This window comes from Rhinopithecus bieti, unplaced genomic scaffold (genome assembly GCF_001698545.2).
Source record: "Rhinopithecus bieti isolate Rb0 unplaced genomic scaffold, ASM169854v2 scaffold_19840, whole genome shotgun sequence".
NCBI classification, from domain to species: domain Eukaryota; kingdom Metazoa; phylum Chordata; class Mammalia; order Primates; family Cercopithecidae; genus Rhinopithecus; species Rhinopithecus bieti.
Window position 1 is genome coordinate 981370 of NW_016809771.1, and position 25683 is coordinate 1007052.

The following is a 25683-nucleotide window of genomic DNA, read 5'->3' on the forward strand; positions in this document are numbered from 1 at the left end:
GTCGTTCAGGAGAAGGTTGTTCAATTTCCATGTAGTTGTGGGATTTTGAGTGAGTTTCTTCATCCTGAGTTCTAATTTGATTGCACTGTGGTCTGAGAGACTGTTTGTTATGACTTCCATTCTTTTGCATTTGCTGAGGAGTGTTTTACTTCCAATTATGTGGTCAATTTTGGAATAAGTGCGATGTGGTGCTGAGAAGAATGTATATTCTGTTGATTTGGGGTGGAGAGTTCTGTAGATGTCTCTTAGGTCTGCTTGGTTCAGAGCTGAGTTCAAGTTCTGAATATCCTTGTTAATTTTGTTGCTTGTTGATATGTCTAATATTGACAGTGGGGTGTTACTGTCTCCCACTTTTATTGTGTGGGAGTCTAAGTCTCTTTGTAGGTCTCTAAGAACTTGCTTTATGAATCTGGGTGCTCCTGTATTGGGTGTATATACAATTAGGATAGTTAGCTCTTCTTGTTGCATTGATCCCTTTACCAGTATGTAATGGCCTTCTTTGTCTCTTTTGATCTTTGTTGGCTTCAAGTCTGTTTTATCAGAGACCAGGATTGCAACCCCTGCTTTTTTTTTTGCTTTCCATTTGCTTGGTAGATCTTCCTCCATCCCTTTGTTTTGAGCCTATGTGTGACTTTGCACATGAGATGGATCTCCCAAATACAGCACACTGATGGGTCTTGACTCTTTATCCAATTTGCCAATCTGTGTATTTTAATTGGGGCATTTAGCCCATTTACATTTAAGGTTAATATTGTTATGTGTGAATTTGATCCTGTCGTTATGATGTTAGCTGGTTCTTCGCCCATTAATTGTTGCAGTTTCTTCCTAGCATCGATGGTCTTTACCATTTGACATGTTTTTGCAGTGACTGGTACCAATTCTTCCTTTCCATGTTTAGTGCTTCCTTCAGGAGCTCTTGTAAGGCAGGCCTGGTGGTGACAAAGTCTCTCAGCATTTGCTTGTCTGTAAAGGATTTTATTTCTCCTTCACTTATGAAGCTTAGTTTGGCTGCATATGAAATTTTGGGTTGAAAATTCTTTCCTTCAAGAATGTTGAATATTGGCCCCCACTCTCTTCTGGCTTGTAGGGTTTCTGCAGAGAGATCCACTGTTAGTCTGATGGGCTTCCCTTTGTGGGTAACTCGACCTTTCTCTCTGGCTGCCCTTAACATTTTTTCCTTCATTTCAACCTTGGTGAATCTGATAATTACGTGTCTTGGGGTTGTTGTTCTTGAGGAGTATCTTTGGGGTGTTCTCTGTATTTCCTGAGTTTGAAAGATGGCCTGTCTTGCTAGGTTGGGTATATTCTCCTGGATAATATCCTGAAGAGTGTTTTCTAACTTGGTTCCATTCTCCCTGTCACTTTCAGGTACAACAATCAAATGTAGATTTGATCTTTTCACATAGTTCCATATTTCTTGGAGGTTTTGTTTGTTTCTTTTCACTCTTTTTTCCCTAATCTTGTCTTCTTGCTTTATTTCATTAATGTGATCTTCAATCACTGACATCCTTTCTTCCACTCAATTGAATTGACTGTTGAAGCTTGTGCATGTATCACAAAGTTCTTGTGCTGTGGTTTTCAGCTCCATCAGGTCATTTAAGCTCTTCTCTATGCTGGTTATTCTAGTTAGCCATTTGTCTAACCGTTTTTCAAGGTTTTTAGCTTCCTTGCAATGGGTTAGACCATGCTCCTTTAGCTTGGAGAAGTTTGTTATTACTGATCTTCTGAAGCCTACTCCTGTCAACTCATCAAACTCATTCTCTGTCCAGTTTTGTTCCTTTGCTGGCAAGGAATTGTGTTCCTTTGGAAAAGTAGAGGTATTCTGGTTTTTGGAATTTTCAGCCTTTCTGCTCTGGTTTCTCCCCATCTTAGTGGTTTTATCTACCTTTGGTCTTTGATGTTGGTGACCTACGGATGGGGTTTTGATGTGGATGTCCTTTCTGTTGATGTTGATGCTATTCCTTTCTGTTTGTTAATTTTCCTTCTGACAGACAGGCCCCTCAGCTATAGGTCTGATGGAGTTTGCTGGAGGTCCATTCCAGACCTTGTTTGCCTAGGTATCACCAGGAGGCTGCAGAAGAGCAAATATTGCTGCCTGATTCTTCCTCAGGAAGCTTTGTCCCAGAGGGGCACCCGCCTGTATGAGGTGTTTGTTGGCCCCTACTGGGAGGTGTCTCCCAATCAGTCTACACAGGCTCAGGGACCCCTTGAGGAGGCAGTATGTCTGTAAATGGATCTCAAATGCTGTGCTGGGAAAACCACTGCTCTCTTCAGAGTTGTCAGGCAGGGATGTTTAAGTCTGTAGAAGCTGTCTGCTGCCTTTTGTTCAAATATGCCCTGCCTCCAGAGGTGGAATCTAGAGAGGCAATAGGCCTTGTTGAGCTGCAGTGGGCTCTGCCCAGTTCGAGCTTCCCTGCTTCTTTGTTTACACTGTGAGCATAGAATTACCTACTCAAGCCTCAGCAATGGCGGCGTCCCTCCCCCCACCAAGCTTTAGCATCCAAGGTTGATCTCAGACTGCTGTGCTAGCAGTGAGCAAGGCTCCGTGTGTATGAGAGCTGCTGAGCCAGGCAGGGGAGGCAATCTCCTGGCCTGCTGGTTGCAAAGACCATGGGAAAAGCACAGTATTTGGACAAGAGTGTACGGTTCTTCCAGGTACAGTCACTCACGACTTCCCTTGTCTAGGAAAATGAAATCTCCTGACTGCTTGCACTTCCTGGGTGAGGCGACGCCCCGCCTTGCTTCTGCTCACCCTCTGTAGGCTGCACCCACTGTCCAACCAGTCCCAGTGAGATGAACCAGGTACTTCAGTTGGAAAGGCAGAAATCACCTGTCTTCTGCGTCCATCTTGCTGGGAGCTGTAGACCTGAGCTGTTCCTATTCAGCCATCTAGGAAGCACCAACCCTCTTGTAGCTTTAATTCAATTTACTCACCAAAGTGGAATTAGTGTTTTCTGACTCTAGAACATAGTCCCTGAGTAAAAGGATGTTAACCCATCATTTTGTTCAATGCTTACAGTAAACACATTTATTAAGTCATATTAAGGCATTACTTTTAATGATAAAACAGAATGGAGTAAGCCCAGCACAGAAGCAATAATATGTTAGAATTCCCCTCTGTTCCCCACTCACCCCAGTGATTCTGTCATTTTCTAAAGGCAGAGTGGCCCAAGCCTCCTCACACTTGGTCAAGAGAGAGAGACCAAGGAAACTAACTTGACTTGATGAAACGAATTTCATCCTCTGGTGTCGTCTCAGAGCATCAAAGGCAAGCTGTGTGTGGTGTCTGTCAGTAATTAGTGGTGAGGTTTCCCAAGAAGGGATCAGGTTCCCAAGTAGATATTGAATACTGGGGCATCAAAGTTGGTAGGTGGCTATCACCTAGAACAGGAGAGGACCCCAGGTACAGGATTAGGGTACCAAGCGAGGCCCTACAGGCACCAAGAAATCCAGTGAGGTTCGCCACCCAGATTTAGCAAATAAAAATGCAAAGTGCCTAGTTAAATTTGAATTTCAGGTAAATAGAGAACAAATTTTTAGTGTATGTCCCATGCAATACATATGGAATTCAAATTTATTTGGACATCCTGTATTTATGTGGCAAAGCTAACAGGGTCAAAAAATTTCAGAACCTTTATAAGATTCTGAAATTGAAACAGCGTTTCAATTTTTCCTGCTTCCATGTAAGACCTTTTAGTTTTCACTATCATCTTCTAGGTCATTATGCTGAAGGCTCTGGTCATAGGTAAGACCCAAGGAGTCCATTTCCAAAATGATAATATCTGTAATTTTAGTTCTAATTTACATAATTAAATTTTACACTTATATAGATCCTTTCCACAATAGTATATGGTGAGTGGTTCCTTTTGAACATAAAAGGTATTTTATGGATAAAGAGTAAAAGGGTCTTTCTCTTCAGATAGTTCATTTTCATAATTTACCATTGTTCATGTCTTATAATCAGTTTGTGGAGAAGACAATTTACAAAATGAAGTGTGAATATCTACAGGAACTCTTTATTATCTATACAGTAGACTTTATTTTAAACAGAAAACCAGTAATTAAAAATTATTTCTGCTTGTGTTGGTTATCATTGGGAAGTATTTTGTTTAAATGAGATAAAATATTGAAAGTATACAGTTTGGTCTCTTTCTTCCCACCCAGGTCCTGCACCCTTCTTAATTTTCTCCCACGGAAATAGTATCTTTAGGATTGACACGGAAGGAACCAATTATGAGCCATTGGTGGTGGATGCTGGTGTCTCAGTGATCATGGATTTTCATTATAAAGAGAAAATAATCTATTGGGTGGATTTAGAAAGACAACTTTTGCAAAGAGTTTTTCTGAATGGGTCAAGGCGAGAGGTAAAATACCATTACCTGCAGTGTTTGAGCTGTTTTTGTACAGGCTGACAAATATAATATATTGAATTTTTAATGTATAGACAAATGAAAATTATATTACAATTCAAATGTGTGTCTGCCAAATATAGGCATTTATTTAATCTACATCTGTGGTAGTATATTATTGAATAAGTTCACACATTAATATTCAGAAGCCCCAAAATGAGAAAGTGAAGATATGAATGTAATTTTGAAAATATCTGAGTTTATTAAATCAGATCACCATTTTATGAAGATAGATTATTTGCATGATTATTTCTTGCTATTTGTAAGGTACCCCAGTAGTTCTCAGGTGGGGGGCAATTTTTCCCTGAGGGAACAATGGGCAGTATCTGGAAACATTTTTGGTTGTCACAAGTGGATGAGGTAGGAAGGTGGAGACGATAAAGGCGTCTAGTGGGGAAAGGCCTGGGATACTGCAAAACATCTCACGCTGTGCAGAACAGCCCCAGAATAAAGAATTATCCAGCCCTGAATGTCATTAGTGCTGAAGTTGAGAGACCCTGTTTTATCTGTATAAAATCTCCATCATGGGTGTTGGCACCTGACATGTAGAAAGAAAACTTTTCTTCTTTATATTCTCACAGTGGTTGCACTCTGGAAAAAAATAATATAGCAGATGACAGATACAAGGTAGTTTACTTCAAGTACATACAAAAGATCCTTAATCTCTCTTTTTAGCTGGTAGAACCCTTACATGAGTCCCAGGAGGAATGTTTCAATTCGGTGATGGATTACAAAGATCATGTGACTAGAGAAATTTTAAGAGTTGATTTCTCAACACAAAGTGCACAATTTTTTTTGATTTTTAGCCAAATCTTTCTCTTTCCAATTATTCTTAAAAGCTTCAATTAGGTGCTAATCTGTTTTATCACATCTCCAATACTTGCTAATCTCACTTTTAACAAGGATGGCTACTCATTATCCTCCAGACATGTGGTAGTATAGTTTCAAACTCTTGAGTCTAAGAATCTGAAGGGTTTCCTATCAAGAACAAGGAAAAACTTAAAATAGTTGTGAATTTATGTCAAGTCATTAGGAAAGGATCAGCCTGATGCCTAAAATTCCATCCCTATATTCCTTCCTTTGGGTTAAAACATTGCTTCTAAAGGACAACTGTTAGAATGCAAACAATTTGCCTGGGTGAGCTAATTTATGAATGTATTAGGTTGGTGCAAAGATAATTGCTATTTTGGCCATTATTTTCAATGGTAAAATAAGTTGGCTAGATTTATTTATATGAGATGTAGAAATAGCAAAGGCTCATGAGATTATGCAATTTCAGCCCAACTCTGATTTCAATCATGTCACTTGGGTAGCTGGATGTCGGCCATAGTGGAATATTTACACCATGAAAATCTTCAACAGTACAAATTGGGGCTTCTGCCCACCTCGCAACCTCCATTCCCCAAGAAGACCAGCTTACCTGCCCTTGGCTGAAATTAAGAGACAAAAAGGTTTTGTTGGGCATTTTTATCATGAAAGAGCTGGGAATACAGCCCAAGGCGCAGAAAAGACACTCTGCTACTCTGGTCACAGTGTGAGGGCATGAAGGACTGTGAGGGCATGAAAGGAAGAGGCCTATTGGAGGAAGAGGGCCAGAAGAATAAAGGCCATAATGAGAAATTCATCAAGTTCATGTCTGTAAGCTCAAACTCCAAGGAAATCTTGCAAAGCTTGGAATTGAGTTCAGTTGAAGATCTGGAAAGTTCCATTAGCAAATGGAATGGAATAAGCTGTCTTTACGGTTGCATCAAAATTTCACCATTACTATAGTTGAAATGATTAATACATGATGGTTGGCTGCCTAGTTTAAATAGTGTGTAGGATAATTTTTAGTTTCAAAGCTATGATATAAATACTATTTCCAGAAATATTTACTTAGGGATCAGAGGAGGTTTAATAATGCTACATCAAAACAAAGACACCATATCTGTGACTACTTTATTATTTAAACAATTTTGGAAATGCATAAAGATGACAAGTTCTTAAAGGAATAGACTTTTTATATGTAACAATTAACATAATTTTGTTATGAATGGGGAAATATTAATAACAATTTTAAAATTTGATTTTGCAGAGAGTATGTAATATAGAGAAAAATGTTTCTGGAATGGCAATAAATTGGATAAATGAAGAAGTTATTTGGTCAAATCAACAGGAAGGAATCATTACAGTAACAGATATGAAAGGAAATAATTCCCACGTTCTTTTAAGTGCTTTAAAATATCCTGCAAATATAGCAGTTGATCCAGTAGAAAGGTAAATTCTGCTGTATTCAGACATTGAAATATATTTACAAATCTAGTGAAGATTGATAGAATTATAACATTTTAAATTCAAAGGGATCCTCTCACTGAGACCAAAGCTCTCTTTTGTAGCACACAGGCACCGTTTTCTACAGGACAGTTGCCTGCATTTCAACTGAGACAGGATCCTTTCATAAATATTCCTAAGTATCATGGTTTTCTGCTATAGAGGCATAACTCCCCTTCTAACTTGAATTTGCTAGTAATGTTACAATAGGGCAGTGTTTACTTGTTGAATACATTTTCATTCAAAACAGTCAAACTTGCCCTGTGCAGGAGCTGCTGAAACATTGAGAGAATTGGCCGTTTAAGGCACTATACATTCATTTTTGTGTCTATGTAATGTGTTTTCCCTCAGGTTTATATTTTGGTCTTCAGAGGTGGCTGGCAGCCTTTACAGAGCAGATCTTGATGGTGTGGAAGTGAAGTCTCTGTTAGAGACATCAGAGAAAATAACAGCTGTGTCATTGGATGTGCTTGATAAGCGGCTGTTTTGGATTCAGTACAGCAGAGAAGGAAGCAATTCTCTTATTTGCTCCTGTGATTATGATGGAGGTTCTGTCCGTATTAGTAAACATCCAACACAGTAAGTTTTACTCTTGGTATAAAATAAAACAGTTGTCATTTGAAGTCCACAAGATAAATTAATTTTACTTTTGTCAACAGAACTGGTATAGTCATTTAGGCCGTAGATTTTGAATCCAAAAGAGTTCAAGCTCCAGATTGAACTCATCTGTTAGATGAGTGACTTTGAGTAGCTCCAGATTGAACTCATCTGTTAGATGAGTGACTTTGAGTAGGTTCTATAACTTCTCTTATCCTCAATTTCCTTTAATGTGAGGATAATCATAGCATCTCTCTCTTGGGATTATTGTGAAGGGAAAGTAAATGAATACAAACAAAAATAATTAACAGAGTATTTGGCACATAATAAGTTCTCACATGTTGATCATAGTTATTCTTTTTGGGGAATTATTATGTTATATATATTTTTATTTCATTGTTTGCTATCATAGTTATTCTTTTTGGAATTATTATGTTATATATATTTTTATATTTCATTGATTTGCTATCATGCCAGCAACTGACTTTCCAGCTTTGTGGCAAAAGGCAGAAATTAGTCATGTGAAATTGATGTCACTAGAAACCCATTCTTACCCTGTTCCTATGTTCTTCCCCGTTTTCATCACTCTTATTGGATGACTAAAAGATTAATGAGATAATGGATCTGGAGCTAGAAATGATATCTTATTAGCTCAGAGTATGATGACATAAATAAAATTTTAAACTTAATATACTTTTCTAAACCTAAATGAGAAACAATGGAAAAGGTAGGTAGTTAAAACTTAGACAATAAATTGAAATGAAGTAAAACTCTAATAAGCCAAGGAACAAATGTTCTATTGTTCTTTTTTCTTTTGTGGTTGCTTTTTAGGCACAATTTGTTTGCAATGTCCCTTTTTGGTGACCATGTCTTCTATTCAACATGGAAAACGAGGACAATTTGGATAGCCAACAAACACACTGGAAAGGATATGGTTAGAATTAACCTCCATCCATCATTTGTACCACCTGGTGAACTGAAAGTAGTGCATCCACTTGCACAGCCCAAGGCAGAAGATGATGCTCGGGAGCGTGGTGAGTCATCATTGACCTTGTGCGGGGCCTGACACATAGTTCTCACCCATTTACCTGCTTGAGCCAGACAATGAGGGCTTGTAGGGGGGAAAATATTTTTTTCTTCAACCCTCATATATTCTTAGTTATAATAGACCCCTGTAAGAAAAGGCAGATTAACAAGAGAAAAACAAATAGAAATCCAGGCATGGTGGCTCACACTTGTAATCTCTGCACTTTGGAAGGCTGAGGTGGGAGGATTGCTTGAGGCCAGGAGTTTGAGACCAGCCTGGACAACATAGCAAGACTCTGTCTGAAAGAAAGAAAGAAAGAAAGAGAGAGAGAGAGAGAGAGAGAAAGGAAAGGAAAGGAAAGGAAAGGAAAGGAAAGGAAAGGAAAGGAAAGGAAAGGAAAGGAAAGGAAAGGAAAGGAAAGGAAAAGAAAGGAAATAGAAATGGATTAGCATGCACATTTGTATATACATGGGAGAAACCTGGGGAATTAGTAGCTCTCAAAGAGGTGGCTTTAAATGCCAGGTTATGTAGTATCTTTAATAAAGAACAGTAAATTTTTAGAGAAGTGACAAGACAGAGGAAAAGGACTTTGAGTTTCTGTGGGCAGCAAGTTGGGGGAAGGCAAATAAATGGCAGCTAAATGCTAGTTAATAAAGCTTCTTGGCCGGGCGTGGTGGCTGACGCCTGTAATCCCAGCACTTTGGGAGGCCGAGGCAGGTGGACCACAAGGTCAGGAGATGGAGACCATCCTGGTTAACATGGTGAAACCCCATCTCTACTAAAAATACAAAAAAATTAGCCGGGTGTGATGGTGGGCGCCTGTAGTCCCAGCTGCTTGGGAGGCTGAGGCAGGAGAATGGCGTGAACCCAGGAGGTGGAGCTTTCCATGAGCCAAGATTGCGCCACTGCACTCCAGCCTGGGTGACAGAGCAAGACTCTGTCTCAAAAAATAATAAATAAATAAATAAATAAAAATAAAAAAATAAAGCTTGTTAATGCAGATACCTCTGCAGCCATTGCCAGGCCATAAGGATCTAAAGTTGTCTTCAGTGGTTAACTTTTGTGATTCCTGGTAGAGAAGGGGTACCTATTGTCTTCGTAAATCTATGTCTTGCATTTAGGCAAACAGAGATAGCTTTTCTATATCTATTTCTTTTTAATTGTTTGAAGCTCAACAATCTTTCCTATTTTGGAGTGGCATATTCTGGGATCTACAGGGCCATCTCTGATTTTTCCCACTGTCGCACCCCCAATTTCTAATCCAACACCAAATCCATTCCATTCTACCTTCTAAACACTTTTCAAATGTCCACTTCTCTTCTCTACTGCCACTGCCATAGTCTAAACAGACAGGCACTTTTTGTTTGGCCTACTATAGTAGCCACTCAACTGATCCTTCTGTTTTCTGAATCTGATCCATTCATTCTCCTGCACAAAATCTGTCAAAAGCTTTTCTTTGCACTTAGGTTGAAGTTCAGCATTTTACCAGTCTCGTCAATATTTGACCAACCTGCTCTAGTGATCTCTGCCCTCACTAGAATTTAGTGCAAGTCTTGCTATAACTCCTCAAACATGCTAATCTCCTTCATTCCTTTAGGGTTTTGCAGCCACTCTTCCTTGGCTTAGACTTCTCTTCAGTTCTGAGCTTAAATGTCATGTCCTCAGATAGGTCTTCTCTGATAAGCCAATCAAAATAGGCCCCTTCACCTCTTACTTTTTTCATAGTACACCTTTCATTGAACCCATCACGAGGTGTAACTACGTACACATTTGCTTTCTTTGGATTCTCTCTCCCATTTGATTGTAAGTGCCATACAGGTAGAAACCATGTATATTTTGTTTGCTTTTTTTAGCCACCATATATACAGTAGATATTTATAAATTAATTAATTTTAGATGGTAAATATTAGTGAAAAGAATAAGTGATTGACTGAATCTAGTCACAGTCCCAAATTTCCACTTCTAAATGTGGTCTTCTCTGTTTGAATTTTTTTTTTTTAATCTGTAAGGTATTATTTATTAAGATCTTAAGCCTCACCCCTGAACTCAAATGGGATGGGATAAAGAGTAAGGAAAGAGGTTACAGGAGACAGAAAACAAAGGCCAGCTCTTCCAAGCTCACCACCTAGCCAAGTTCTTCGAATTCCTGAGGGAACCCGGGGCTGGAGGCTGGGCTGCAGGAAGGCAGCATTCCTGGGAGGTTCCAAGTTCTGGGCAGGGGTACAGAGCTGTTGCATGTGTTGGGGGTAGGGTAAGGGAAAGGCTCCAGAGCTACTTTCGTTCACATCTTCAACTATTCTCTCTTCCATTTGCCTGTTCATCTCACCATTCCTGACCCAGCCAGCCCCCTATCACTGAGTACTGCTGCTGCTGCTGGTCCTCTCCTCCTCAAATACATCTGCCCACTGGCATCTAGCTCCTCCTCCAGCCACACCCACACTCACTCATCCCCTTCCTCACAACGACCGCACCCAAAAGACAGGGTACTGGGGAACCCAGCTTCTTCACTCAGATGTTAACTAAAGGCCCAAGGGAATGTGCTGGACAAGGTCCCCACCACCCCCAAGACCAAGGACCCTAGGTTTTCCTTGCCCTGGAGGGAGCTAGACATGGGAACAGGGGAGAGGGTGGAGATGAGGTAACCAGTCCACAGGTCTGCAATCCTCAAAAAAAAAAAAAAACAACAACAAAACAAAACCCTACAGATAACTCTCAGAACTAGCAAATAAGGGCCCAAAGCCATTTCCAATCATCCCCACTCTTTTTTTTTTCCTCTGGACAATGGTCCAGCCATCTTCCATGATATTCTCTTCTTTAATAGTCTGAGCGTCTGGATCAGAGGGTTCAGGCTGGGAGCAGACCCCATCTGTAGCAGCCCCATCATTCGGAGCTGTGACCTCCATCTCTTCCACACTGTCCACATCATCTTCATCCTCATCAGTCTCTCTAGCTGTTTTAAGTGCAGTGGCTTTGACCTTGCATTTTCTTTGAGTGATGCGAGAGGCCATCTCCCTCAGAGCAGCCCCGTCACCCCTCTGGAAGTGGTGGAACATGGTCTGCAGTTGCTGGCTCACCTGGGGCAGACTCCCGTCTTCCACAACTGTATCAAACTCGTTGGTCAACAGCTCTCCAAGGAAGTCTTCCACCTACCTCATCTAGCTCCAAGTCAGCACTGCGCATGAAGTAATCCTCCACTGCACCCCCCAGCCACTTGGCCTTCTCCTGGCTGTGCACAACCCCGAAGCCATTCTCCACAGCGATCTGCAAGGTTGGCCAGGCCTCCAGGGCCTCGCAGACCCCAGCTCGGAAAAGAACTCGCGCATCTTCTGCAGCTCCCGCCATTATCCGGCCCCAGTCCCTGAATTCTTTAGCATGTAATTGTTTTTAAAAAGTTTTTAGGCCTGTAATCCCAGCACTTTGGGAGGGCAAGGCGGACAGATTGCTTGAGGTCAGGAGTTCGAGACCAGTCTGGCCAACATGGCAAAACCCTGTCTCTACCAAAAATACAAAAATCAGCTGGGCATGGTGGCGCATGCCTATAGTCCCAGCTATTTGGGGGGCTGAGGCAGGAGGATGGCTTGAACCCAGGAGGCGGAGGCTGCAGTGAGCCAAGATTGCTCCACTGCACTCCAGACTGGGTGACAGAGTGAGACTCTGTCTCAAATTAAAATTTAAAAAAAAAAGTTGTTAGGCTTTTGTGAAATACCACAAGGGGCCTACAGAAAAAAAAAGGTTGTCAGGTTTAAAAAATTTGTTGTGATCGTTAGGCTGCTCAATGTACCTCATAAATGATGTGCCACTAACATCTCGCCTTTATGTAAAAGTTTTATTTCAAGAAGGTTTTAAAATAGATTTAATGTTAGCCTTAAATAGCTCTCTGAAGCGCAGAAATAGAGATAGAATTGTTTATATCTTCTACTTTCTTTCTTTTTTTTTTTGAAATGGAGTCTTACTCTGTCACCCAGACTGGAGTGCAGTGGTGCGATCTCACTTTAATTCACAAAGCTAGAGTTGTGGGAAACAGTTCAACTGTGAGTTCTAGCACCACATTAAGTAGCAACAACCTAGTGGCAATGCTATAAAATAGACGGGTGAATCCATAATAGTATTGTAGATAGTCTACACATAAAGGTAGTGAATCTGATACACTGCCACATAACTTCCATGGGAAATTTCAACTCAAGCTGTCTTCACATACAACTCATTGTCTGAGTGGTGATGACTCACAACAAAATCGTAACCGATAACCATTATGAACAAGTATTTACTGAGTCCCAGTGTTTACTGAGTCCCATTCATAATAATTAGAGATATGTCTGCCATCATCATCACCCTCTCTTACATTTATATGTAACCTCCGAATTTTCAAAGTGTTTTCATGGGCTTTAGTTTATCGGTTTGTCACAGCAATGTTGTGAGACAGGAAGGGTAGGAATAATGGTACTCATTTCGTAATTGAGAGACCTGAAGAAATAGATCATCTTTTCCATGATTACATAGCTAGTTAATGATGAATGTGGGAGAAAATTTCCTATCATCAATCTCTCAGTTTAGTGTTCTTTCTACCATAAATATATTGTCTCTTCAGGGCCCCTCACTACTTAGCCTCTGTGACAGGGAGTTCAAATAGGATAACTGAAAGCATGAATTTCAGAAGAAAATCTACAATGATTTACTAAAGAGCAGTCCCAAACAATGTGGCAAGTAATAGAATTTGATTGGAAAGCCTCTGCCAGCTGCAGAGCCACAGATAAACTTGGAACCCGGAAGACAATTGGTATTGGAGATTGGCTTAGGTTACTGACCAAAAGATGCACTTCACACATACTCCAAGTGCAAAGGACTTTTGATTTCAGGGGCACTGTTACTTTGGCGATTATTGATTCAGTTTAAATTGTTTTAGTGTCTTAGAAAGCAGGAGCTCTTTACCTGTGATGTAGGGCCTGTGGATCTCTTGATTTTAGGGTTAGATGAAAATATGCACTGTTCCACCTAGGGAGATGGTATATAAATTTTATCAGGTTTTCAATGTGTCTGACATCCTTCAGATTTTTATTTTTATTTTATTTATTTATTTATTTATTTATTTATTTATTTATTTATTTATTTTGAGACGAAGTCTGGCTCTGTTGCCCAGGCTGGAGTGCAATGGTGTGATCTCGGCTCACTGCAACCTCCATCTCCTGGCATCAAGCAATCCTCCTGCCTCAGCCTCCTGAGTAGCTGGGATTACAGGCATACATCGGCACATCTGGCTAATTTTGTTGTATTTTTGGTAGATGTGGGGTTTCACCATATCATCCAGGCTGGTCTCAAACTCCTGAACTCAAGCGATCTACCTGCCTAAGCCTCCCAAAGTCCTGGGGTTACAGGCATGAGCCACTGTGCCCAGCCTATCCTTCAGATGTAAAGACATACTTCTCTAGAGGCTGGTTAGTTCCTCATGGATATTATGCCTAAATTGCAGCTCCGCTGGTGATCTGGAAGGTAGTACTTTGCTTTACAAAGCATTTAGTAGTGAAACTACTTCAATGAAGAAATAACAGAAAAATCATATAATCTGGTTGATACTATTTTTGTTATAAAATATAAATATTTATACAAATATGAATATCAATAAACTTACTTCTTGCAAAATGCCTAAGCTATCATTTGTCAAAGTATGTTCTACAAAACTCTAGTACTTTTTTTTTTTTTGAGACAGAGTCTTGCTCTATTGCCGAGGCTGGAGTGCAGTGGTGCAATCTCAGCTCATTGTAACCTCCGCCTTCTGGGTTTTAAGCAATTCTCTCTGCCTCAGCCTCCTGAGTCACTGGGATTACAGGCACCCACCACCATACCCAGCTAATTTGTATTTTTAGTAGAGAGGGGGTTTTGCCATATTGGCCAGGCTGGTCTTAAACTCTTGACCTCAGATGATCCACCCGCCTTGACCTCTCAAAGTGCTGGGATTACAGGCATGAGCCACAGTGCCTGGCCTCAAAACTCTCCTTCTATGGGATTTAATGAGGTTACTTAGGGGAAGAAAACCTTTCGGGGGTCAAGCAATTTAGAGATGGTGTGTTCAATAAAGTTGAATGAGTTTTTTCTCATTCTGAGTGGAATTTCTCAGAACCATTCATATGGTTATGTGCATCATTACTCTCTAACAGTGACACAACCCATGTCATTTTTCTGTTTTACTTCCTATGCAGCAGCCCACAGGACTCTTGAATCTATTATTTGTAGTTCAGACTTCTTTTTGGTGGGGGGCTCTAGACAAATTTTTTTTTAAAAAGGACTCAGGCATAAGAGTGTCAAGCTGCAAAGATCTGCTGCAGAGTTAAGCTACAGAGATAATTGACTTTAAACATGGGAATTTATTCATAATATACAAAAAGGAGCAGCCCTGGTGAAGACTGCCTGGCCAAGGCAAGGCAGGGGTTTACAAAGGCAAAGCCACAGAACTTCACGTGGAAGATTGGTTTGTTGGTTTGAACAAGTCCTTGGCTTGTAGATTCAGGTTGTCTCATTCTGGAGGAGCTTCATGCTGCAGATATATCTGCATGCTGCACCCCAAGTCCAAGTAATAGAGCCACAGTTGCACCATCAGGCTGTTTTCTGATGATCTGACCAGTTTCCTAAAGAGCAGTTGCCCTGGTCCTTCTTCTGGGCCATACCTGCTTGCTGTCTGCACCTTCCAAGCTCAGGGTCCTGCAGTGGGCTCATAAAATGTATGTGTTTGGGCCCAGTAAAAATATCCTTATCAAGGCCCTTATAATTATCTGCCTTGTAAGCATGTCTACTTGGATTTCTTCCAAGTGTTTCAGACTCAGAAAAAATAACTGACCTACCAACTTTCACCTCCCTCTTCCTCAGCTTCTCTCCCTCTAGTGTAATCAACTCAGTGAATGGCATCACTCTCCACCCCATCTCCTAAAGCAAAAACCGAGGAGTTGCCTGTTCCTTCATCCTCCTCACTCTCATCCCAACAATTCTACCCTTTACGATCTAACCACTGTGACCTTCCGCAGGTTTCTCTCTCCAGCATCCTCCTGACTAGTATCCCTGTCTCCATTTTCTCTGCTGCAGGGAACATAATCCCTCAAAAAAGAAGGCCCAGTCATGTCACTGTTTGATTAAAATCTGCTGACAATTCCCAACACCAATAATTAAAGTGTAGTCTCTTCCTCAGGCTCACCAAGCCTTCTTCTCAGCTTCTTCTCTCAACCCTTGTTTGTATTACATTCTCTGTTGCAACCATTCTCAAAGATGTACTTTCCTTTCATGAAGTACACTTGCTCTCTTCTCCAGCCTAGTCTGCATACTCAGGAACTCGCCACCTCTGTGCCTTCACCTGCTGTCTCCCCTCATTCTTTGAGGTCCAACATGACTTCCTTCAGGAACACCTTCCTTGATCCACTGTGAGCCAAAGTTAGCTGTTCCGGAGAATGTGTTCTCAGAGAATTTCCCCAATCACATGACACTTACCATACTTTGCTGTAGTTGTCTGTCTTTTTATATTCCTTAGTCCTTGGAGGACAGAGAATACAACTCTCCATTGCATTCCCAATGCCTAAACGACTTGAATAAACAAGAGTTGAAAAAACAAGCAAGCCAGGTGTGGTGGCTCATACCTGTAATCCCAGCACCTTGGGAGGCCAAGGCGGGTGGATCACTTGAGGTCAGGAGATCGAGGCCAGCCTGGACAACATGGTGAAACCCTGTCTCTACTAAAAAAATAAAATAAAATAAAATACAAAAATTAGCTGGGTGTGGTGGTGTCCACCTGTAATCCCAGCTATTTGGGAGGCTGAGGCAGGAGAACCACTTGAACTCGGGAGGCAGAGGTTGCAGTGAGCCGAGATCAGGCCACTGCACTCTAGTCTGGGCAACAGAGCAAGACTCCATCTCAAACCCCACCGCCCTGGAAAAAAAAAAAAAACAAGCGAAAAAAAATTCTTTGGCACTCTATCTCCTAAATAATATAATGAGGAAAAGTTGTAACGATGTGTAACATCTGAGCACATCGGCTTTTGTTTTTGTTACCTGTTTGTTTCAATTAGAATTTGAAATAACCCATCTAAGTACATGCAACTTCTTGGCTCACAGAGATCCCATGATTATTGCATGTGTACCAAGTTATCTGTTCTTGTGATAATTTAAGGACTTTTCTTACAATATCTCACTTCATCTTTACAACAGCTCTATGAATTGTGATAATTAGTGTAATATTATAAATTAAAAATTTTGAGGTTTAGAGACGTCACAATATCTTGTTGAAGGTCACAGGGTGGTGGAATTGGGATTTGAACCCAGGCAGACTGATACCATGCTGCGTCTCCACATACACTCTATTATCTATCATTTCATATTTTACATGTGCCTTATTTGTTATGGGAAAGCCTGTAATTCTGCGTATCATTATTTATCCATGGCCTCCTGGTAGTTAAGTACTTCAGTTTGCACAGATCATGGAGTCAAAATCTTATTTCTCTTTTCCTTTTAAATTTTCTTTAATTTTTTTTTTTCAATTTCAGGAACTTAAAGTCTTTCTCTTTCTCTCTTGCTTCTCCCCTGGCTGTCCGAAAACAGGCACAGGATGAATCCCACATTTTTTGTTGGCATGATTAAACTTATTAGCCAGATATCCTGGCTGCCCTGACACCTACACTATTATACCAATCTCAGAAATAGTGTGGGAACATTTTTGTACACATCTTAATGACAAGTATTTCAAGTTCAACTTCTGGGGATTTTACAACTAGTTTATTGCTCATAGATACTATGTTGTAAAAGGTCCAAATATTTTTGCTTTTTTCTGTATTCTTTAAATGTAGATTTCAGTTTTAAGTTGTAAGAGAGCTTCAAAAGCATATTCTTTGGGAAATGAAGGTTATTTATTACTAACACTGTGTAAAATGCTTTACATTCATTTCATGCATGAAAAGATGGCTGAATTTAATTCTGTGAGTTCATGAAGGATAATTGTGCCCACCTGGAAATGTACTTGCTTCTGGAAGCAATTAGTATAGCTAAAATTGCCAAGGTGGGAGTCTAATTTGTTTTGATTATTTTGTTGCTGGAGTGTCTACTATAAAATCTTGGTTATTTTGAAACCCCTGGAAAAGAATCATCCTAGAAAGATAAATATTTAGTTCATATAATTTTAAATTATTAGTTTAAACACATAAAATTCTGTTATTCTTCATGGAACTATTAGTAGAATATGGATTGCTATATTTTCTTAACATCATTTATAGTTATTGACATTTTCTTAGTGACTAGAGTCACATTTACAAGGATACATGCCATTGCAGCAAGCATAGCACTGGTTTGGGGCAAAGCTGGGTTTGCCCTGACACCAAATGGCTGCCATTTGAAATGTCTTTTAAATTATTGAAATTGCTCTTTATCATTTTTATGTTTTCTTTCTTGCTGCTGGCTCTCACATCTTGCAGGTTTTCACATACCTGGCTGTGGCCTCTGTTTATTTTCTAACCTGAGGCTTTTTCTTGCCACTTGTTTGTTCAGGAAACCAGATCGTTAGTCCTGTAGAATTTTTCACATTCTGGATTTTGCAGATTATATCCCCATGTGTCATTTAACATGTTTCTCTAATTTCCTTGTTACCTGTAAACTGGTAGTTTAGGCTTAGAAATCTGATCAGAATTAGATTGTTTGCAAGAATGCTTTATGGGTGGCACTGCAGTTGGTTCTGTAAGCTTCCCCACTGTACCACATTAAAAGGCACATGGGCTGGTTCTTATTCTTTTTCAGGGTGTTCAAAATTAATTAGCATTTCAGAGTTCACCAGCATGGTCCAGTCACAGCAAGTTCCCCATCAGTCTTTTGCTTAATGGTTTTAGAATCTATTGATTATCATTGCCTGGAGCCATTTTTTTGTTAGAGGTTCAAAGCAGGAAATTGACGTTCTAATTCTATCATGGTTTATGCATATATTAGCTGGGATTCTTATACAAAGAGGAGCCTTTCCAAATCAGATATATGATTGTCCTTTGGAGGAGGAGCTTTTGTAGGAAAGGTAATTCAGTGTTCGATCCTATTTCTTAATTTACGTGTTTTCAAAATAAAGAGTTAGTGTCCTAACCCTCCAGCATCCTCCAAAGGTCACTTTGTCTTTAAGCATCTCTATAAAGTCATGGATTTTAAAAAATAATTGACATTTTTATTCACTGTAATTGCTACCATTTTGATACTCAAATTGTACTCTCTCTCTCTGGAAGGAACCCTGACCTAGGGTTTCTAGTCTGTGTGGGAAATTACCTACTGTCTTGCAGCCATTGACACTGGCAATCTGGAATGCAAGAATAAGGCTACATCTGGGCTCAGTGAGAAAAAACACTGGACTCATGCAGCCACTTCTGCCATTGGTGAATGTGGGTGGGGTGTGGTGGTAACAATGGGAGTGGAGGCATATACACCTTGTCTTTTAAAATGTATTTTAATTATGGATACATAATAGTTGTACGTATGTCATGGCTTGTATTTTCCATCTTCCTGCTATGGGCAACCAAACTGCCAGAAATGAGACTACAATAAGAAAAGACTCAATGGGCCTGAAGGGCTCTTCTAAGAGTTGAAAACATTATTTTTATTTATTTATTTATTTATTTATTTATTTATTTATTTATTTAGCTATGGAGTCTTGCTCTGTCACCCATGCTGGAGTACAGTGGCATGATCTCGGCTCACGGCAACCTCCACCTCCCAGGTTCAAGCAATTCTCATGTCTCAGCCTTCCAAGTAGCTGGGACTACAGGCATGCGCCACTACACCCAGCTAATTTTTGTATTTTTAGTAGAGATGGGGTTTCACTATGTTGGCCAGGCTGGTCTCCAATTCCTGGCCTCAGGTAATCTGCTCGCCTTGGCCTCCCAAAGTGCTGGGATTACAGGTATGAGCCACTGCGCCTGGTCAAAAGCATTATTTTTAAAGTGCTTTAAGTTTGTTGATTCATTTACTTTTTGATTCCTAAAAGGGTACAGATGGATACCATACCATGTGGCTAAATTCTGGCTAGGTGATTTTTTTTGTTTTTCTTTTTTTTTTTTTTACTGTAATTAGGAATTTCAATAGCACAGAATGGCCATTCTTGTATTTTCTTCCTTGTATTTCTATCAGCTGACAAGAGTAAACTGCTATACTGTTCAGTCTGAGAAGTTTTTTGAGGAAGTTGAGGCAGTTATTTATTGAGAACTCATTAATGATGAAGACAATAAACAAATGAAGCAAAAATATAACCAGGTTTTTACAGACATTTCGTAAAACTAACATACATTTTATGTGCATGTTTATATTTATACAAATGCATAAATATAAATACACACACATAGAATTGTACGTATCTGGTAAAAAGAGGGGGATTACAGTCAGAAGGCTTGGAATAGCATCCCAGTTCTACACTCTATTTTCTATGTGATCCTTAACAAGGCACTATTTCCTAATCTGTAAAATGGAAGATGGTACTTGCTCTGTATAGCTCAAGGGCTTGTTATGAAAATGAAATGTGATAATATAAATACTTTACAAAGTATTATTCAAAATTTTTATTGTTGTGTGCTAAATACTGGGGATGCCAAATATTTAGTTATGACTTTAGAATGACTAAAGTTAATGAGTTTGAATGGAAGAGACCAGAAAGGCTTTGTTGATGAGGTGCGTCTTACATGGAATTTGAGGTAGACAAAGATGTGATCAGTGGAAAAAAACAGGAAAGGGAATCCCAAGTGCATTGTTTCAGAACTGGGCCAGGGTAAAATCTACAGATTCTCTGTGCTGTAGTAAAGCCCATGAGTGCCTGTGTGCTAGCCAGGCAGTTATTGAAGGTGCAGTTGGTGGTGGACATTAAATTCCATGATTAGGAGCTTTAATGATCTCAGAGGTAATTAAGCCTTATTGCTCAGCTCTCAGAAGGGGTGTTATCTGAGGTCAGCAGCAGCATTCTCAGTGCTAGCTTTGGCCTATTTTGAAGCTAAAGAACAGCAGAAGATTAAGGAGATTAAAGAAAATATAACCCTCAATCCTCTGTGTTTTGCCACCACCTAAAATGACCTTTTAAAGTGTTTAGTGTCTGAATTCAGGTCATGTCATCAGCACAACTAGGCAGAGGAGAATAATGATTTCTTTCCTGCCTATGTCCATTACTGAAGAGAGATGTATATTGTCAATAAGCATCACTAAAACCATCAGCAGCATGGTACAGTGGAAAAAGTACTAGGCTAGCATCTTGTGACAAACTGTTTTGAGTTCCAGCTTTAAGGTTGATTGGAATTTTGAGGAAAAAACAAATAGGGAGTTAGGTTGCAGGTGACATGATCACAGGGGTTTTTTGTGGATGTATTCTAAACGTTTACTGGATGCCTATGTTGTAAAAGGCACCATGCTAGGTGTTACTGGGACTATAACTGTGAATAGGGTACCTGCCTTAGCCTCAGAAGTTTATCAATGGAAAAAAGATGCATGTACATAATTGTGGTGGTGACAATGGTGATGATCATGATAAGAATAGATACAAATCCAGGTGAGAGGTAGTAGAAAGGTATGGGAAAAAAGAAAAAAATATATTGGATCTAGAAGAGCAAAGCATTTTCAAGACCTGAGACAATAGTCATTTTCTTCATTAGACAGTTTGATTCTCTGTTACCATACTATAAGCAGTAATTAAGGTTTGATAATCTTTAGAGGTATAAACTCAGAAGAATTTATCACAAACATTTAATTCTGTTTATAACTATAGAATTTTTTTAAAAGAGGGATCTCAGCAAATATCTATTTCAACAAGTTTATTTTGTGAATTAGGAAACTTAGGTCAAAGAGATAAAGTGATACACTGTAAAAGGAAGAACCAAGACAAAATTCAGTTTTCCTGATTCGTAATCCAGTAATCATCCAGTATGCTGAGTTTGGAAAGATTTTTATAGGGCAAAGGAAAGATTTTTGTAAGAAGCATAGTGTTTCAATTTTTTGTTACCTCAAGAAAGTGGTTGCATTTCAGTGCTATTAAAAGGCCAACTCGGCCGGGCGCGGTGGCTCAAGCTTGTAATCCCAGCACTTTGGGAGGCCGAGACGGGCGGATCACGAGGTCAGGAGATCAAGACTATCCTGGCTAACACGGTGAAACCCCGTCTCTACTAAAAAATACAAAAAAACTAGCCGGGCGAGGTGGCGGGCGCCTGTAGTCCCAGCTACTCGGGAGGCTGAGGCAGGAGAATGGCGTAAACCCAGGAGGCGGAGCTTGCAGTGAGCTGAGATCCGGCCACTGCCCCCCAGCCTGGGCGACAGAGCGAGACCCCATCTCAAAAAAAAAAAAAGGCCAACTCAAACCTTTCTGGATTTTGTTGTTGTTAACTTGTAAAGTTCATAAAATAAAAGTTAAACATATTACTGCTTTTTAAAAAGAAATTTAAAGTGGATGAATTTTGTCTTCAATATTTACAAGTTTCCAATTTTAGTCATTCACTTTTAAAATTTAGGCCATTTTATTTTTAATTTTGCTTAAAATTTTGATAGTTTAACTGGAACAGATAGAACATGAAAATAATGTAACTATACATGTATAATTGGCATAAAAACCATAGGCAAGAAATACAATTTTTGGAATCAATTATCCACAAGATCATTCAATGTAAATCTTAGCTGATTTAGCAGGTAATACTGCAATGGTATTGAGAGTTGACAAGACTGATTTTGCATTTAATTCTGTAAAGATAATTGAAACAACAGATTCAAAATAACTAAGGAAATAACACAGACTAGCTAAAAGTAATTACTTGTAATTAAGATGAAGGTGTAATGTTTCACTAGTACATTAGGCCAGTGCTTCTCAAAGTGTGTGAAGCAGCCTCCTGACATCATAATCACTTCTGATTCTGTAAAAATGCAGATTCCTGAGCCTTTGATTTACCAAATCAGAATCTTTAGAGGGTGGCATACTCTCTGGTGATCTCAATGTACACTAGGGACATTCTCAAGGGGGCAAGAATATGTTTCTACTGAATCTTACTGTTATTGGTCATGTCTAGTGATGTTAAATAAAATTTGTGGGAGGCAACTGATTTGGACTGAGCTCCTGCAATTGGCCCCAACAGACTAAACCAAAGTGAAGTCACTCATGCTAAAATTCCAATCACCAAACCAAAACTAACTTGTTTATCTGACCCCCTGAGGTCAGCTTTAACTGGTATCATAAGGAAATCCCATCTAGTTTAACCTTTACGCGGAAAGTAACCTGAAGTAAACTGATGTTAACCAATCCACAATATGTATCATGCTGTTTTCTTGTTCCTGCTCAAGCGATACCACAAAACTGACTGTGCTGCCACGGCCAGTGTAGCATCTGTCTATTTTTAGACAAGATGTTGCCCAATTCATGAATCCCAAATAAAAGCTAATTTGATCCTTTAATTAAGTTTGTTGAAATTTTATCTTCTGAGTTTTGAAATAGAGGGAAATGGATACAGACAGAGACTTCTTTATTAGTAGATAAACAGATGAGAGAAACCAAGCCTACTTGGAGAACAGTCTCAGGTCCTCTGCCCGCTTTGCTCAGGCTCTTGCTGATTTGTTTCCTGTGTCCTTCCCAGCGGTGGTGGTGTTCTCAGCAGTCCTTTCCTCAGGTCCTCAGCAGTTTCCATGATACGTCAGCTCTAGCTGATTTTAACAATGCCATGGCTTCAGAATCCATGACCCCAGTAGTTTTCCTTGGCCTTCACCTCTTGCCAGACCTCTGGCCTCTGTATCTATGTGCATTCTAGGTATCTGCCCTTACACTTAAGCTTACTTCTGTATTTCTCATAGTATTTTACAATGGTCCTATTGTTTTTAAAATGGGCAAAAAATAAGGTGCAAAAGAAACAAAATCTCATTAACTTTTGGAAAGAGATATGTAGTTGTCTCCTAGTATCCGTGGGGGATTGGTATCCCCCAAGACACCCAAATCTGCAAGTGCTTAAGTCCCTAATATAAAATGGTATATTTGTATATAACCTTGGCACATCCTCCCATATACTTTAAATCATCTCTAAATTACTTATAATACCTAATAGAATGCCTACATCACTTCATTCCTGTGAATTCAACATAGTGCTTGGCATATGACAAATTCTGTTTTGTTTTCTGGAACTTTGCTTTGTGGAATTTTTTTTCCCAAAATTTTCAGTCCTGGGTTGGTTGAATCCACAGATATGGAGGGCCAACTGTAGGTGTTACTAGTTTAGCCCTTGATTCTGGCTCTGAAAATCAATGGTACAAAATTGACCACTTGTTCAATATAGCTGGCTAATTCAACCCAAGCAACCAACTCACTGAGCAAATTTTACCATTTATTATGGGATATTTGGAACACATGGGACGCTGGCAGCAATAACTTCAGAAATTTGAGGAACAGAGATATGGCAATGGTATATATTGAGTCTGAAAGATGTTCGTTAAATAATGATATTAAAAACAGCTAAATAGCTTACATATCTAACCTATAAATATTACACTTAAAAAGTATTCTTGGCCAGGCATGGTGGCTCACACCTGTAATCCCAACACTTTGGGAGGCTGAGGTGGGCAGATCACTTGAGGTCAGGAGTTTGAGACCAGTCTGGTCAACCTGTCTCTACTAAAAATACAAAAATTAGCCAGGTGTGGTGGTGTGCGCCTATAATCCCAGCTACTTGGGAGGCTGAGGTAGGAGAATTGCTTGAACACAGGAGGCTGAGGTTGCAGTGAGCCAAGAGCGTGCCACTGCACTCCAGCCTGGGCAACAGAGGGAGACCTAGTCTCAAAAAAAAAAAAAGTATTCTTAGGTTTTAATCTGTTTTAATTTCTTAAGCAGATTATTTCATTTATTTCATTTGCAGAATTTGTTTGCTTTTTTGTGATAAAAGTAAATTAGAATGAAAAAGCTAATAAATAGTGTTTAGTATTTGCAACCTAAGAAATGACATCTCCAGCTACTCAGGACGCCCAATCCTGAGAGGTGTTGGAGAAGTAATACAATTGGAGAAAAAAGTGGGCTTAGGGATGCTGGGGAATCCGGACTCTGGCTGAGTTTGCCTCCGTGAGAGATGCAGCTGCAGACATTGCAGGGAGATAAGACCTCTTAAGAATCAGGAAGAGATTTAGCAGTGTCCTCTGTCAAAACATGGCTCCACTCCAAATAAAGCCATCTTCTCTTTTAGAGCAGAAACTTCACAAATCGAGGAAGGGAAACTGCAGCAGCACTGTGTGTGGGCAAGACGCCCAGTCACACTTGTGCACGTGTGCAGAGGGATACACCTTAAGTCGAGACCGGAAGTACTGTGAAGGTAATGACCGGAAGTACTGTGAAGGTAATGGAAGAGTCACTGCTTGAGGGGAGGAATGCCCAGCTGAGCCAGTGGCTTGTCTTCAGTGGGCTAGCCAGAACCTCAATGGAAAACCGACTTCAAGTCCATTCTCCCCCTCCCCCGCACAACCTCTGAAGACTATTTTTTATTTATTTTTTCTTGTTTGTAAAGCCTTTATAATACTTTCCTATTTTCTTCATATCTTGTGTTTCTAGATCAGATACTCTGAGAGGATGCTTAGGGGTTGATATAAGGCAGGGATTCTCTAAGTGCATTCTACCCACCTCTGCGTTTGTGTGCAAAATTTCAGTATGCGTACATTTTTAGGGGAGTGGTTTCATAGGGATCATAAGATTCTCAAAGAGTATGTGACTCTTATCCCAAAAAGATCTAGTAGGAAGCTTGGGAAACTGAATCAGGCTGGTTGTCTAGGGATCCTCCTGTTTTCAGATTCTGGACCAAGTGCAATGAACCCAGGAGAAAAACTATGTCCTTTTTCCTGGAAGGTGCAGTAGTTTAGTGATGAAAATAATCCAATGGCTGCAGCACACATCCGGTGGAATTAGCTGGGGTGAGACCTCAGATAAATCTAGCATCTGCCTGTTAATTATAACCCCTTGCTTACGTGGGACCAGTGGGTGAAAGCCATGGCATAGAAACAGTGAGCTGGAAGGCTGGGGCTTCAGCCGGAATAAAACTGCTGGAGAAGGTTTCCACATTTAGGGAAAGGGCTCTGATCAGTCTTGAAGGGTGAAGAGCACAATAGGAAATGTCCTAAGCTTGTAAAGAGCTTTCAAGAATCCCTAACTTAAATGGCATGGTATATCTTTTCAAAGGAAATAATACTACCTTTTTTCCAAGGGTAATTCTAATATGAAAATCTGTGTTTGAAATTATAAGCTGGGCCGGGTGTGGTGACTCACACTTGCAATCCCAGGGCTTTGGGAAGCCAAGCCAAGCAGATCACTTGAATCCCGGAGTTCAAGATCAGCCTGGGCAACATAGCAAAACCCCATGTTTA

At 39.9% G+C, this 25683-nt stretch overlaps 1 protein-coding gene across 9 annotated transcripts in view; it reads left to right on the forward strand.

The window, feature by feature from the left end:
• EGF (epidermal growth factor) overlaps positions 1–25683 on the forward strand; it is a 103393-nt gene that overhangs the window by 23342 nt on the left and 54368 nt on the right. For 7 of the 9 annotated variants that reach the window (XM_017890428.1, XM_017890431.1, XM_017890430.1 and 4 more), the window contains exons 2-6: positions 4165–4364; positions 6484–6665; positions 7071–7298; positions 8148–8350; positions 24516–24665. In XM_017890428.1, coding sequence (XP_017745917.1) covers positions 4165–4364; positions 6484–6665; positions 7071–7298; positions 8148–8350; positions 24516–24665 — 963 coding nt within the window. The remainder of the gene's footprint in view (positions 1–4164; positions 4365–6483; positions 6666–7070; positions 7299–8147; positions 8351–24515; positions 24666–25683) is intronic. The other 2 variants (XM_017890429.1, XM_017890433.1) reach the window with 2 other exon arrangements.